The sequence below is a fragment of the Calliphora vicina genome, chromosome 3 (genome assembly GCF_958450345.1).
Source record: "Calliphora vicina chromosome 3, idCalVici1.1, whole genome shotgun sequence".
NCBI lineage: Eukaryota > Metazoa > Arthropoda > Insecta > Diptera > Calliphoridae > Calliphora > Calliphora vicina.
In genome coordinates, this window is record NC_088782.1 from 27,515,435 (window position 1) to 27,530,776 (window position 15,342).

The 15,342-nt window shown below is 30.5% G+C and overlaps 1 protein-coding gene across 1 annotated transcript in view; it reads left to right on the forward strand.

Moving 5' to 3' along the window:
- Positions 1 to 15,342, forward strand: part of LOC135954022 (uncharacterized) — a 49,580-nt gene that overhangs the window by 10,876 nt on the left and 23,362 nt on the right. The window contains exons 5-6 of the mRNA XM_065504069.1: positions 10,055 to 10,849; positions 10,959 to 11,323. Coding sequence (XP_065360141.1) covers positions 10,055 to 10,849; positions 10,959 to 11,323 — 1,160 coding nt within the window. The remainder of the gene's footprint in view (positions 1 to 10,054; positions 10,850 to 10,958; positions 11,324 to 15,342) is intronic.

Here is a 15,342-nt window from a genome sequence, read left to right on the forward strand (position 1 = left end):
AGTGACAGGTCGCTTGCAGTGTTAGAACTAGAACCAATCCCTACCATTGAAGGATCAGTACCTTTCTGTTAACTCATTAAGTTGCGTAGAATGTATCAAAATAGTTTAGTACTTTCAATATTAAAAATGTATTTTTTGTTTATAGTTCTCCATTTTCCATACCTGAGTTTCAAACACAAATTTACCTTGTGGCTTTGAAAATTTTTGTATAATGACAGTTGTTTTTATGTCGTTGTAGTTGCGTTTTTTTTTTTTTAATTTCTGCCTAATTGGTATTGAACAGTTATTTGTTTTAGACATGTTGGACGGAGGGTATATTTTGTAGCAAATAAAATTGTGTAAATAACGATGTAAACTTTTAATAAGTAGGTCTTGGTTGGTCTTAAAAGTAAAATTTCTTTAAGTTGTTTTTATCCATAATTGATGTGATAATTAGATATGTTTACTATGTAGTGCTGATGTAAAATGATTTATTAATTTCGAATGTTTTCAGTTACTTTAACAAATATGTTGTTGCAAACTTGTTTTGTCAATTGCAATATGATAAATTGGTGTAAATGCCTTAATAGATAAATATTGGGTATATGACTTAAAAATAAAAAGTTTTTTTGATTGTTGTCAAACTCGACAAGAGCTTGCAAAATCATTGGGAGGTACTCAAGCAGGTAAATTGGGTACTATACGAATTGAACCCGAGCGACCTTGATTTTGCATGTCCGAAATGATGTTTGAACGAAAATTAATTTTGCTCCGAATATCTGCTTGCAATAAAAAATGGATCTATTACGACAACCCAAGGCTCAGGAGATATTACGTGAAGCCCGATCAGCTAGACGAATCGACACCAAAGCCAAATATACATGACACTTAGCTGATTCTCTGTATTTGGTGGGAGAAAAAGAGTCCTATCTATTATGAGCTGCTGAAATCAGACCATCACTGGGAACCTGTACCAAACGCAGCTGATTCGTTTGAAACGAGTATTGGCCGAACAATGCTTAGAATATTGGCCGAACAATGCTTAGAATATGAGAATATGAGAAATAAAGTGATCTATTTCTTTTGCAAGTTGCAAATCTACATTATAACTTGGTTTCGTTATTGTTATTTGGGTTTTTACATTTATTAATAATATTGTTACGAAATTGTACTTGAATTCAAATATAACGATTTTAAGGGCTGATTTAAAAGTAGCATAATGCTTTCAAATAACAGTGCTGCAATAGCAAACTGTAACATATCTGTGGGCATTATTAAATAAAAGCTTTCAGTTGATTTGATCGTAAGTTGGTAACGCTGTATTCGAATATTCAGTTAAAGAACATTGTAGAAAGTACACCACAGATGACGTATGTATTAGTAAGATCTAGAATATTCGAATTTTGACAGTTAAAGAACAATCTAGAGTGCAGATGGCAGTGTTATAAATAGTGGCAGAGGTTGCAGTCGTGAGTCAGTTTATCAGAGACGCTTTTCGAATAAACATCAACTGAGAGCCTTAAAGTGTGTTGTGTTTTTCAAGTAAATTCGTGTACATTATAAATTGTGTCTGTATTTCTGAGAATTTATAAACGTGTATAAAAAACATTGAGTGACTATTTAATTCTGTTGTTGTTGTACATTTGAAGAAATAAAGAGTTGTTACCATTTTCAAACTACTAAACGGCTTTTATTTGCAATCAAAAGTATCCGGTTTATTTAAAGGAAATAAACCAGCGTTTTGAAAAGGTTAAAACGTAACAATATCTTTTAGCCTTTGAGCAATCGAAATATTTTCATTTTGTTCGAGCTCCTCATCTGAGATAAAATCAATTTCGTTTGAAGAGGATTTAAATTGAGTTTTGTTAGATAACTTACAAAAAAAAAGGTGAAGAATTGATTTTGCAGAGCCCCACTCAAGGAAAACCAAAAATACCGCTTTCCTTTATTAACTATGTTGTAGCAGGAGTTGAGCTTAACAACTCTTCTGAACATCAGTTTGCTATATTCGGGCATGTAGAATGTCAAAATGCATGAAAAAGGCCTCAAAATGACTATTTCCCCTATTTAATTATGAAAAACGGGATTTGGAAAATACCGGGATTTAAAATTAAAAATTTTATAATAAAAAAATTCGGGAACGGGATTCCCCGTTTGGCATCTCTAGTTGCAATACATGCTAAAAACTATATAGAATGAAGTGGTTGGAAAGTTTTGCCCGCTTTATATGGCAGACCGTGCCCCATCCGACTACTATTTGTTTCGATCGATGTAGAACGCTCTTTCTGTGATACGACGATTCACTTTGGAACAGTGTATCCGATATGGCTTGATTCGTTCTAGACCTTAAAAGATGACCTAGCAAAATCATTGGCAGCTACTCAATCAGCAATTCCAAAATATTTGCAAGCAGCAGGATTCATTCTAAAGCAGGGTACGACTTTATGTTGAGAGACCTTGAAAGACGATTTTGTATTTCTGAACTGCTGCTTGAACGCTATAAAAGAAAATCATTTTTGCACCGAATCATTACTTGCGATGAAAAATAGATCCATTACGATAACCCGAAGCGTAAGAGATCGTATGTAAAGCCCGGCCAAGCAGCCGAATCGACAACAAAGTCTAATATCAATGGCACTAAGGTAATGATCTGTATTTGGTGGGACCTAAAGAGTCCTATCTGTTATGAGCTGCTGAAATCTTGTCAGAACATCACACGGAACCTGTACCGAACGCAAACGATTCGTTTGAAGCCAGCATTGGCTGAAAAACGCCCAGAACCTGCGGTCAGGCATGAAACCGTAATATTCCATCATGACAACGCTCGGTCACATGTTGCAATACATGTTAAAAACTATTTATAAAGTAGTGGGGAAGTTTTGCCTCACCCGCCTTATAGTCCGACTACTATTTGTTTCGTTGGATGCAGAACGCTCTCTCTGGGATACGTTTCACTTCAGAACAGAGTATCCTTGATTGATTCGTTCTTGGCTTCAAAAGATAAGCAGTTCTTTTGGCTGGGAATCCATATGTTGCCAGAAAGATGGGAAACGTCATAGCTAACTATGGCCAATACTTTGAATAAATTTATATTGTACAAAAGTTTCAAAATAAAAGCTACAGATTTGATATATTTATAAATTTTCCCGCATTTTGAAGTCATACACCCAATATATGCGGACCACTGTGAAGTCTGCAACTTCCATTTTTATGTTATCTATTTGGACAAAACGTTTAACAAATTGTATTTTGGATAAGTCCAGGTCAAAACTCACATCGGCCAGATCCACTATAAATTTTAGTGAATTACAAAATCACTAACATTTAATTTCTTAAAAATGGAATAGTTGTAAGGATCCTTTAGTAAAATACAGCCTTAATAACTATTTTTAAGATGTCATCTTCCATCTAAACGAGATCTAAATTTATTTTATTTTATATTCAAAGAAAAAACTTGTTAATTTAGCTTACTTGAAATTCCAATTGCAAAAATCTATCAAACCAGTTTTCCAGTATTTCGAACACTTAAACAGTTTGATGCAACCAACATAATTACAACTTTGTTTGTTGTTCGAACTTTATTATAAAGTTTGAACAACTAGTTTAGGTTTCACCAGGTATGATGACAAACAAAATAATAAAAATGTAGTTAAATTTGTTTAAAGAAGTTTTGTGCAAAGAAACATGTAGGATTGATTTTAAACATGAACAATTTTATTTGTAAGCAATTAACATGCATTAATATAGAAGATTATAGATTTGGGTCAGATAAAAATTCAATTAATACAGTTGTTTTGCACAACTAGATTTCACAATTAATGTTTTCAATTTATTAAAGCAAACTATTTGAAATAAATTATATTGCAAGTTAAAATATCAATAATAAAATACTTTAACCTAATGAATTGTAACTAATGTATGACTGGTAACACTATCCCTAGATTTCTAAAACTCAAGCGGGCATAAGGCGTAGCCTGAATTCCTTTTTCATCCATTGTACCCTGGCTCTCTATTATATTAATTGATATTCTTAACAAATCACAAACGTTTTAAGCTTTAATAGCAAATAATAAGAACAAAACGTTCCAATGTTTTCAGTCATTACTCAATTACAACAAGAACAACAAACAAATTACCACACGCACATGCGTAATGCCAAATGAGTCGTTGATTGTTATTAAGTTTCGGTTTCGGTCTGAGCTTCATTATATTGAAAAAACTTCACCCAACAACCAACATGAGTGACATGTATGACACGAACACAGCAACACCTTAGACACGTATAAAAACAACAGCAACAACAAAAACATCGACAATAAATAGCAACAACAACAACTTTTTAAAACGTGTTTTCGTTTAAACTTGGCCAATTGTTGCTCGTAATTGAACTACAACTATGATTCCATTGACTGTACAGGTAGTTGGATTTTTAGTTTTGTGTAACACTCAATTCGTGTTGACTTTAATGAAGAATTATAAGACAAGTTGTTTTGAAATTTAAGAATAACAAAAAAATTGGTGTTTTCACTCAGTCAATTCTATTTTAATTATAGAAAATATGATCGCAGGATAACGTACCAAAAGGACGTTTTCATATAAAAATTGATTTTAGAGATTTTTTTTTTCAAAAATAGGATTTTGATTTAAAATATGAGTCATCACAAATCGAGCTTCTTTTCCCGATTAAACGCTTATTTGCCATGTTATTAGCGATTTTCGATATTTTGGGTTTTTATGCAAAATATTGGTTTTTGGTCAGAAATATGAGTGATAACAGATCGAACTTCTTTTCTCGATTAAACGCTTATTTACCAAGTTATTAGCGATTTTAGATATTTTGAGTTTTTATATAAAAACTCACAAATCGAGCTTCTTTTCCCGATTAAACGCTTATTTACCTTTATATTAGCGATTTTAGATATTTTGAGTTTTTATATACAAAATAGGTTTTTGGTCTGAAATATGAGTGATCACTGGTCGAGCTTCTTTTCTTGATTAAACGCTTATTTACCAAGTTATTGGAGATTTTAGATATTTTGAGATTTTATATAAAAATTCGGTTTTTGGTCTGAAATATTAGTGATCACAGATCGAACTTCTTTTCTTGATTAAACGCAAATTTACCAAGTTATTAGCGATTTTAGATATTTTGAGTTTTTATATAAAAAAATCGGTTTTTGGTCTGAAATATGAGTGATCACAGATCGAGCTTCTTTTCTGGATTAAACGCTTATTTACCAAGTTATTAGCGATTTTAAATATTTTGAGTTTTATATAAAAAAAATGGGTTTTTGGTCTAAAATATGAGTGATCACAGATCGAGCTTCTTTTCTTGATTAAACGCTTATTTACCTTTTTATTAGCGATTTTAGATATTTTGAGTTTTTATATACAAAATCGGTTTTTGGTCTGAAATATGAGTGATCACTGATCGAGCTTCTTTTCTTGATTGAACGCTTATTTACCAAGTTATTAGCGATTTTAGATATTTTGAGTTTTTATATAAAAAAATGGATTTTTGCTCAGAAATATGAGTGATCACAAATCGAGCTTCTTTTCCCGATTAAACGCTTATTTACCTTTTTATTAGCGATTGTAGATATTTTGAGTTTTTATTTAGAAAGTCGGTTTTTTGGTCTGAAATATGAGTGATCACAGATCGTGCTTCTTTTCTTGATTGAGCGCTTATTTACCAAGTTATTAGCGATTTTAGATATTTTGAGATTTTATATAAAAAAAATCGGTTTTTGGTCCGAAATATGAGTGATCACAGATCGCGCTTCTTTTCTTGATTAAACGCTTATTTACCAAGTTATTAGCGATTTTAGATATTTTGAGTTTTTATATAAAAAATTCGGTTTTTGGTCAGAAATATCAATGATCACAGATCGAGCTTCTTTTCTGGATTAAACGCTTATTTACCAAGTTATTAGCGATTTTAAATATTTTGAGTTTTATATAAAAAAAATGGGTTTTTGGTCTAAAATATGAGTGATCACAGATCGAGCTTCTTTTCTTGATTAAACGCTTATTTACCTTTTTATTAGCGATTTTAGATATTTTGAGTTTTTATATACAAAATCGGTTTTTGGTCTGAAATATGAGTGATCACTGATCGAGCTTCTTTTCTTGATTGAACGCTTATTTACCAAGTTATTAGCGATTTTAGATATTTTGAGTTTTTATATAAAAAAATGGATTTTTGCTCAGAAATATGAGTGATCACAAATCGAGCTTCTTTTCCCGATTAAACGCTTATTTACCTTTTTATTAGCGATTGTAGATATTTTGAGTTTTTATTTAGAAAGTCGGTTTTTTGGTCTGAAATATGAGTGATCACAGATCGTGCTTCTTTTCTTGATTGAGCGCTTATTTACCAAGTTATTAGCGATTTTAGATATTTTGAGATTTTATATAAAAAAAATCGGTTTTTGGTCCGAAATATGAGTGATCACAGATCGCGCTTCTTTTCTTGATTAAACGCTTATTTACCAAGTTATTAGCGATTTTAGATATTTTGAGTTTTTATATAAAAAATTCGGTTTTTGGTCAGAAATATCAATGATCACAGATCGAGCATCTTTTATTGATTGAACGCTTATTTACCAAGTTATTAGCGATTTTAGATATTTTGAGTTTTTATATAAAAAATTCTGTTTTTGGTCTGAAATATGAGTGATCACAGATCAAGCTTCTTTTCTTGATTGAACGTTTATTTACCAAGTTATTAGCGATTTTAGATATTTTGAGTTTTTATATTAAAAAAATCGGTTTTTCGTCAGAAATATGAGTGATCACAGATCTATCTTCTTTTCTTGATTGAACGTTTATTTACCAAGTTATTAGCGATTTTAGATATTTTGAGATTTTATATAAAAATTCGGATTTTGGTCTGAAATATCAGTGATCACAGATCGAGCTTCTTTTATTGATTGAACGCTTATTTACCAAGTTATTAGAGATTTTAGATATTTTGAGATTTTATATAAAAATTCGGTTTTTGGTCTGAAATATCAGTGATCACAGATCGCGCTTCTTTTCTTGGTTAAACGCTTATTTACCAAGTTATTACCGATTTTAGATATTTTGAGTTTTTATATAAAAAATTCGGTTTTTGGTCTGAAATATGAGTGATCACTGATCGAGCTTCTTTTCTTGATTGAACGCTTATTTACCAAGTTATTAGCGATTTTAGATATTTTGAGTTTTTATATAAAAATTCGGTTTTTGGTCTGAAATATGAGTGATCACTGATCGAGCTTCTTTTCTTGATTAAACGCTTATTGGCCAAGTTAAAAGCGAATTTAGATATTTTGAGTTTTTATATAAAATATTCGGTTTTTGATCTAAAATATGAGTGATCACAGATCGCGCTTCTTTTCTTGATTGAACGCTTATTTACCAAGTTATTAGCGATTTTAGATATTTTCAGTTTTTATATAAAAAATTCGGTTTTTGGTCTGAAATATGTGTGATCACAGATCGAGCTTCTTTTCCCGATTAAACGCTTATTTGCCAAGGTATTAGCGATTTTAGATATTTTGAGTTTTTATATAAAATATTCGGTTTTTGATCTAAAATATGAGTGATCACAGATCGAGCTTCTTTTATTGATTGAACGCTTATTTACCAAGTTATAAGCGATTTTAGATATTTTAAGTTTTTATATAAAAAAATGGATTTTTGGTCAGAAATATGAGTGATCACAGATCGCGCTTCTTTTCTCGATTGAACGCTTATTTACCAAGTTGTTAGCGATTTTAGATATTTTGAAATTTTATATAAAAAAATCGGTTTTTCGTCAGAAATATGAGTGATCACAAATCGAACTTCTTTTCTTGATTAAACGCTTATTTACCAAGTTATTAGCGATTTTAGATATTTTGAGTTTTTATATAAAAAATCGGTTTTTGGTCTGAAATATGAGTGATCACTGATCGAGCTTCTTTTCTTGATTAAACGCTTATTTACCAAGTTATTAGCGATTTTAGATATTTTGAAATTTTATATAAAAAAATCGGTTTTTGTCTGAAATATGAGTTATCACAGATCGAGCTTCTTTTCTCAATTAAACGCTTATTTACCTATTAGCTATTTTAGATATTTTGAGTTTTTATATAAAAAAGTTCGGTTTTTGATCTGAAATATGAGTGATCATAGATCGAGCTTCTTTTATTGATTGAACGCTTATTTACCAAGTTATTAGCGATTTTAGATATTTTGAGTTTTTATCGCGCTTCTTTTCTTGATTAAATACTTATTTACCAAGTTATTAGCTATTTTAGATATTTTGAAATTTTATATAATAAACTCGGTTTTTGGTCTGAAATATGAGTGATCACAGATCGAGCTTCTTTTCCCGATTAAACGCTTATTTGCCAAGTTATTAGCGATTTTAGATATTTTGAGTTTTTATATAAAAAAAATCGGTTTTTGGTCTGAAATATGAGTGATCACAGATCGAACTTCTTTTTTTGATTAAACGCTTATTTACCAAGTTATTAGCGATTTTAAATATTTTGAGTTTTTATATAAAAAAATGAATTTTTGGTCAGAAATATGAGTGATCACAGATCGAGCTTCTTTTCTTGATTAAACGCTTATTTACAAAGTTATTAGCAATTTTAGATTTTTGAGTTTTTATATAAAAAATTCAGTTTTTGGTCTGAAATATGAGTGATCACAGATCAAGCTTCTTTTCTCGATTAAACGCTTATTTACCAAGTTATTAGCGATTTTAGATATTTTGAGTTTTTATATAAAATATTCGGTTTTTGGTCTGATTAAACGCTTATTTACCAAGTTATTAGCGATTTTAGATATTTTGAGTTTTTATAAAAAAAATCGGTTTTTGGTCTGAAATATGAGTGATCACAGATCGCGCTTCTTTTCTTGATTAAACGCTTATTTGCCAAGTTATTAGCGATTTTAGATATTTTGAGTTTTTATATAAAAAATTCGATTTTTGGTCAGAAATATCAATGATCACAGATCGAGCATCTTTTATTGATTGAACGCTTATTTACCAAGTTATTAGCGATTTTAGATATTTTGAGATTTTATATAAAAATTCGGTTTTTGGTCTGAAATATGAGTTATCACTGATCGAGCTTCTTTTCCCAATTAAACGCTTATTTGCCAAGTTATTAGCGATTTTAGATATTTTGAGTTTTTATATAAAAAATCGGTTTTTGGTCTGAAATATGAGTGATCACTGATCGAGCTTCTTTTCTTGATTAAACGCTTATTTACCAAGTTATTAGCGATTTTAGATATTTTGAAATTTTATATAAAAAAATCGGTTTTTGGTCTGAAATGTGAGTGATCACTGATCGAGTTTCTTTTCCCGATTATTATTATTTACCAAGTTATTAGCGATTTTAGATATTTTAAGTTTTTATATACAAAATCTGTTTTTGGTCTGAAATATGAGTGATCACAGATCAAGCTTCTTTTCTTGATTAAACGCTTATTTACAAAGTTATTAGCAATTTTAGATATTTTGAGTTTTTATATAAAAAAATCAGTTTTTGATCTGAAATATGAGTGATCATAGATCGAGCTCCTTTTTTCGGTTAAACGCTTACATACAACGTTATTAGGAATTTAAGGTTTTTTAAGTTCGAAGGAAAATATGAAAGATAACAGTTTTACAAACGAATTAGGTTTTCACTAAAAAAAATTTTATGTTTTTGTAATATTGCTATCTTAAAATAGCTTCATTTTTCCACATAGAGGTTTTTTAACAATCTCCAATTATTGATTAACTAATAATATATTGGCTCGCATTTGACTGTTATTAAAATCAATTTTATACATTTTCAATACGATCACTTTTCCTTTTTTAAACAGATTTTTCAAATATTTCTTCACACAGCACCATAAAACATTAAAACGTTTTCATCATATAAAATGAAATAAGAAAAAAAGAAAGTTTTAAAGTTTCACCATTGAGTTAATTAAGAGTATTTATTTGTGTTTGGGAAATAAATCTTAATCTTCCACTAATAAAACACATGTAAATCAATTTTAAATTTATTTAGTTTCAATTTCCATTTAAATTTTATTTTCAAAGGCAATCGCATCTTAACACGTTTCAATGAAGTCTATGCGCCAACACCGCCCGTAAACAACAATAGCAAAAACAATTTCAATGCAACCGCACACAAAACAAATACAACAACGATTGCAGCAGCTACAACAGCAACAACAAATGACCATGATGTTCATACACCTGTTGCAACCGCAAATGGTTTGATTAAACGCACTTTACCGCCAGACTTGAATTGTGAACGGGCACGTATTGAGATGCGTTTAAATGAAATTGAGAAGCGGCAAACAGATTTGCGCACAGCCTGGCTGGAACTCATACAGACGGTAAGAGAGGCTAGAGAACTGGCCACCCTGGAAGAAGGGGTGGCCTTTGTTACCAATTGGATTCTGAATACGGCAGAACAAATGCTAAACCGTCAAACGGCCATTGGCTGTGATGTGAAGAACTGTGAAAACCTACGTTCAGCTCATGACAATTTCGAATTGGAATGTCGTGAAACATATGGTTTCTATGCGGAGCTGTTGTACAAAATAGAAACCTACATTGGATCGAAAGAGAGTTCGGCGTATAGGGACCTGCTATCGCAAAAAGAATTCATGCAGTTTGTGTGTCGTTCGTTTGCAACACGTCTGGAGAGAAGACGTAACATATTAATTACTTCATTGAGGTTTTATCGGCTGGTAACAGAATATTTTGATAAAACCACAGAGGTATTTGAATCGCTAGTCATGGGTGGTAGTGGTGGTGGCAAGATGGAAGACTTTACAAAAGCATCTGGCACATTGCAAAAACTGAAAAGCAGTCAACTAAGTTTGGGTGAGTACAACACAACACACAGCACACAACATTCTTGTGGTTGCAACAAAAAAAGTTAAAAATTGTTTTTTTCTTCCTTTTTTCTTCTTATCCCCAAAAAAAAAAACAGCCTCCATGGAACGTGAACTAATAAAGGAGGGTGAAAAACTCAGCGACATACTGTCAATGCCCGTTAAAGATGCTCTTGGCCGTGACCTACACATCGACTACAGCGATGATATTTGCAGTGTGCGCGAAATTTTAGATACAACATTGGCGCGCCGCAAAATCTTTAGCGATAGCGTGGAATTGCAAAAACTCACCTTGGAACAGGTGACACACATTTATACGTATGAGCAGGATGCCTGCATGGCGATCAAATGGTTGGATGATTTGTACAATGTCATGATCAAGTGCCATTCGCATGTAGGTTGTAATATACACGAAATACAGGTGCAAAAGGATGAATTGCAAACATTTCAAGAAACCGGAAAGGTGAGTTTTTCATTTGATGGTGCTTTTTTTTATTGTATTATTGTTTTTATTATTGTTGTTATTGAGTTATCTTTTTAATGAGTTTGTGTGTGAGAAGGGTTGCCAAGAAATTGTTTATACGGAAATCCATGATAATTTCTCCGAAAAATCCCTTTTCGAAGGAAAATATGAGTGACCTTTTCCGGTACCGTAAAATAGCTCCCAAATGAAATAAATCCCAATGAAATAACTCCCATCAAAAATGAAATAACTGCCACAGGGTAAAATGAAATTACTCCCAATTTCATAATTTTAAAAATATTAGTCCCAAAAAAGCGAAATAACTCCCAATGAAATAAATCCCAAAGTAATGAAATAATTCCCAATCCGAAGCAATTTATTAGTGTAATCTAACTCCCAATGGAATAAAGAGTGAGTAATAAGTGTGCTTCAGCGGCACTTTTTTATACCCTTCACCTTTGTGAGCAGTGTATATATAAGTTTGTCATTCCGTTTGTAATTTCCACAATATAATTTTCCGACCCTATAAAGTATTTATATTCAGGATCCTTATAGATAGCGGATTTGATTAAGCCATGTCCGTCTGTATGTCCGTCCGTCTGTCTGTCTGTTGAAAAAAATTTTTGTCAGACAAGCTTTCGAGAAGTTTCCTATTTAAAATCGGTCCACAAATGGCTGAGATATGAGGAAAAACCAGAACAACCTCGATTTTTGACTTATTTTTGACCTATGTCTGGATTACTAAGTAATTAATATAGACAATAAGGATATCTAATGACAGATATTTCAGTAAGTTGGACCTACAATGGGTGAAAATCGGAAAAATTATTTTTTAACCCAAAAAAATAAAATTAAAAAACAAAAATTTTTAAAAAACAATTCGACAAATTTTTATTCCAAAAAATTAAAAAAAAATAAATTTTGTTTGCCTAAAAATATTTAAAATTTGTATTTTGAAGTATAAGTTTGTGAAGGGTATATAAGATTCGACACAGCCGAATATACCTCTCTTACTTGTTTCAAATTAAGGAAGTAAAGCAAAACTTCCTGCATGATGTATTAGTGATCATCAAATAGGTTTGCTTTTCTATTTAGAATCAAATTAACAAAGTTATAGCCAATTTTAGATTTTCAATATACATATAATACATTTTCGAAGTAGAATGTGAGTGTTTATAGAATAACGTATTTCTTCCATTTAGATACATATTTGCAAGGTTGCATGCAATTTAGATTTTCAAAGTATGAGAAGATCACAGAATAACGTCCTTTTTCCAATTAGATTAAAAATACTGGAGAAAATAATATAGCTTGGTTTTTCCATTTATACGCATATTAACAAAGTTATAGCCGATTTTATACTTTTTCACACAAATATCAATTTTCTAAGTGATAACAGAAAATGTAATTTTTTATTTAGAATAATTTTAACAAAATTTCAAGCAATTTAGCTTTTCCCTTAAAATATTAATTTTTGTGGAAGTTATTGGTGATTTTTGATGGAATTAACAAAGTTATAGTCGAATTTACTCAACAAAATGAATTTTTGATGCAAAATAATGGTGATCACCAATTAGATTACTTTTTCCATTTAGACGCACGAAATTAAGATTTCCTATCAAAAAATCTATTTTGTTTTTCCATTAATATGGATATTAACAGATGTAGTAAATGTTTATGATCACAAAACTGCTTACATTTTTCCGTTAAGATCCATATTAACAAAGTTATAATAATAGAGAAATATTGTTTTTGTTTTCACATAGTTGTTTTTAATAATATATTCTCACCACTTAGGGTTTTGACAGGAGAGTTTCCGATTTATGCGTATTTATTAGGACTAATGATCGTTCGATTAATTTCTTACGAATAATTAGTCGAACAATTTAAAAATGGCCATTTTCGAATAACGAATAATTCTAACAATTTTATGTAGCATAATAGAATAAAACGAATAAATGTTCATATATTTATTAAATTGCTTAAAATTTTTCATAATTTCAAATTTAAATAAGTAATAATGACTCACAAAAATTGTATTGTTTCTGAAATTCGACAAATAACTAAAGACAAAGAGACTTTCGATCACTGTAGATGAGTGCTCCGATAGCTCCTTCTATAACTTAGGACTTGAACCAATGAAAATAGAAGGTACGGAATGAAATATTTGTTATTTAGCTGGCGAAATATTAGAAGAATCGCAATTAATAATCAAAATTTTATCTTAGATAAGATGATTTTGAAACGGTCGTCGAAAGTGATATTGAGGATGACATTTATTTTGAAATAGATGAAGGCCATGATCTTAAAATATATGTATATAAGTGATGTTATTAATCGCGTACGTAAGTGTTGCAAATCGAATGATAAACACAAATATTGCAAACTAACGTTTTGTTGCAAGAAAAGCATGAAGTTTGTCTTATACATGATTTTGAACATCGTTGAACATCTTTGTCTAACATGGTAATAAACATTTAGCGTATTGGCAAATGCGTCAATCATGCACTGCCTGACTTCAAATTAGCCACGTTCACTGACAATGATATCAAACTTTGGACAGATTCCCTTTATTGTGTAATTCCCCAAGACCACTTTATTAAGCAAAGATTCGGCAACGTTGATAGAGCTTGATGTATAATACAATTTGTTATAAATAATTTAGAAATAGTGAATAATTAATTTACTAAAGAATTAGTTACTCAATTAAAAAAAAACGAATTAATGAACGACATAAAAAAGTTCTTAATACGTTTATATTGTATTTGAATTCAATTCAAATTTTTTAAAGCATAGCTCCAAAACGGAAACTAAAGGGTTTGCTAGTCAATTGTTTTGTAGATTGTTCGGGAGTTAATCTGATCAGAATATTTCTGTTGAAAATTTTATAATGGACTTTGTTTTCGAATGTTTTTTAACATCATAATTACTTGAATTGTTAACTTTAACTTTATTTTTTGTTTTTCTTTGACAATAAAATATTAAAAAAACCGACATCAAAACTTCATTCTTTACTGTTTTAAAAAATTTAAATTATTCGAATAATTCGATTAATTAAAATCTCTTATTCGAATACCCTAGTATTTATCTATGGTTTTAACTGAATTTAGGTGTTCACTCAAAAGGAAGGACAATATGAGTGATCACAGAATTTTAGTCACATATTAAAAAAACTATAGCCGATTTTAACTTTTGTTTATATTTTCCCTTTAAACTCAACTAAAACTCTTTACCTGGCAACTCTCTGCCCCGTTGGTTCAAAAACAATGCTGCTATTCTGGTTACACTTGAATGTACGAACAAATTAGTAATACACGGAATATTGAGGGGTTTCATTTCAATTTATGTTATTAACAGGTGAAGTTTAAATATGCACACAAAATATCAAAAATAAGAGTTGGTTGTGGGGTATATAACTCAAAAGCAATCTCCCTAATCGCGAATCAATCAGCCCTATCATGAAAAACATGTGAAATTTATGTTCCAATGAAATATATCATTTCCCTCGAAGAGAAAATTGCTATCGTGATATTCCCCTAAACTTTTCATTCACAATATGTAGTTGATTTTATTAGTAACAGCTGTTTATTGTTTACAAAATTCCATCTAAAAATTTCCCAACGTGAGGAATTTTTTCACGTGAACAAAACTTATGAACGAATAATGGGAAAAGGGAACATATTTCATGTGAAATATTGATTCGCGATAAGGGTGAATATTTCGCATGAAATATGTTACCATTTCCATTTTTGCGCTTATCAGTTTTGTTCATGTGAAAAAATTCCCCATGTTGTGAAATTTTAAGATGAAATTTTGTAAACAATAAACAGCTGTTATTCCTAAAATCAACTATTGTGAATGAAAAGTTAAAGGGAATATCACAATATCAATTTTTCCTTCGGGGGAAATGGATGTTTCATGCGAAAATAAATTTGTAGAATATTTTCTTTAAAGAAAATATAGTCGACGTGCGAAATATGTATAAAAACTTGTAAAAGCTTATTTTTCAAGCTTTTTGC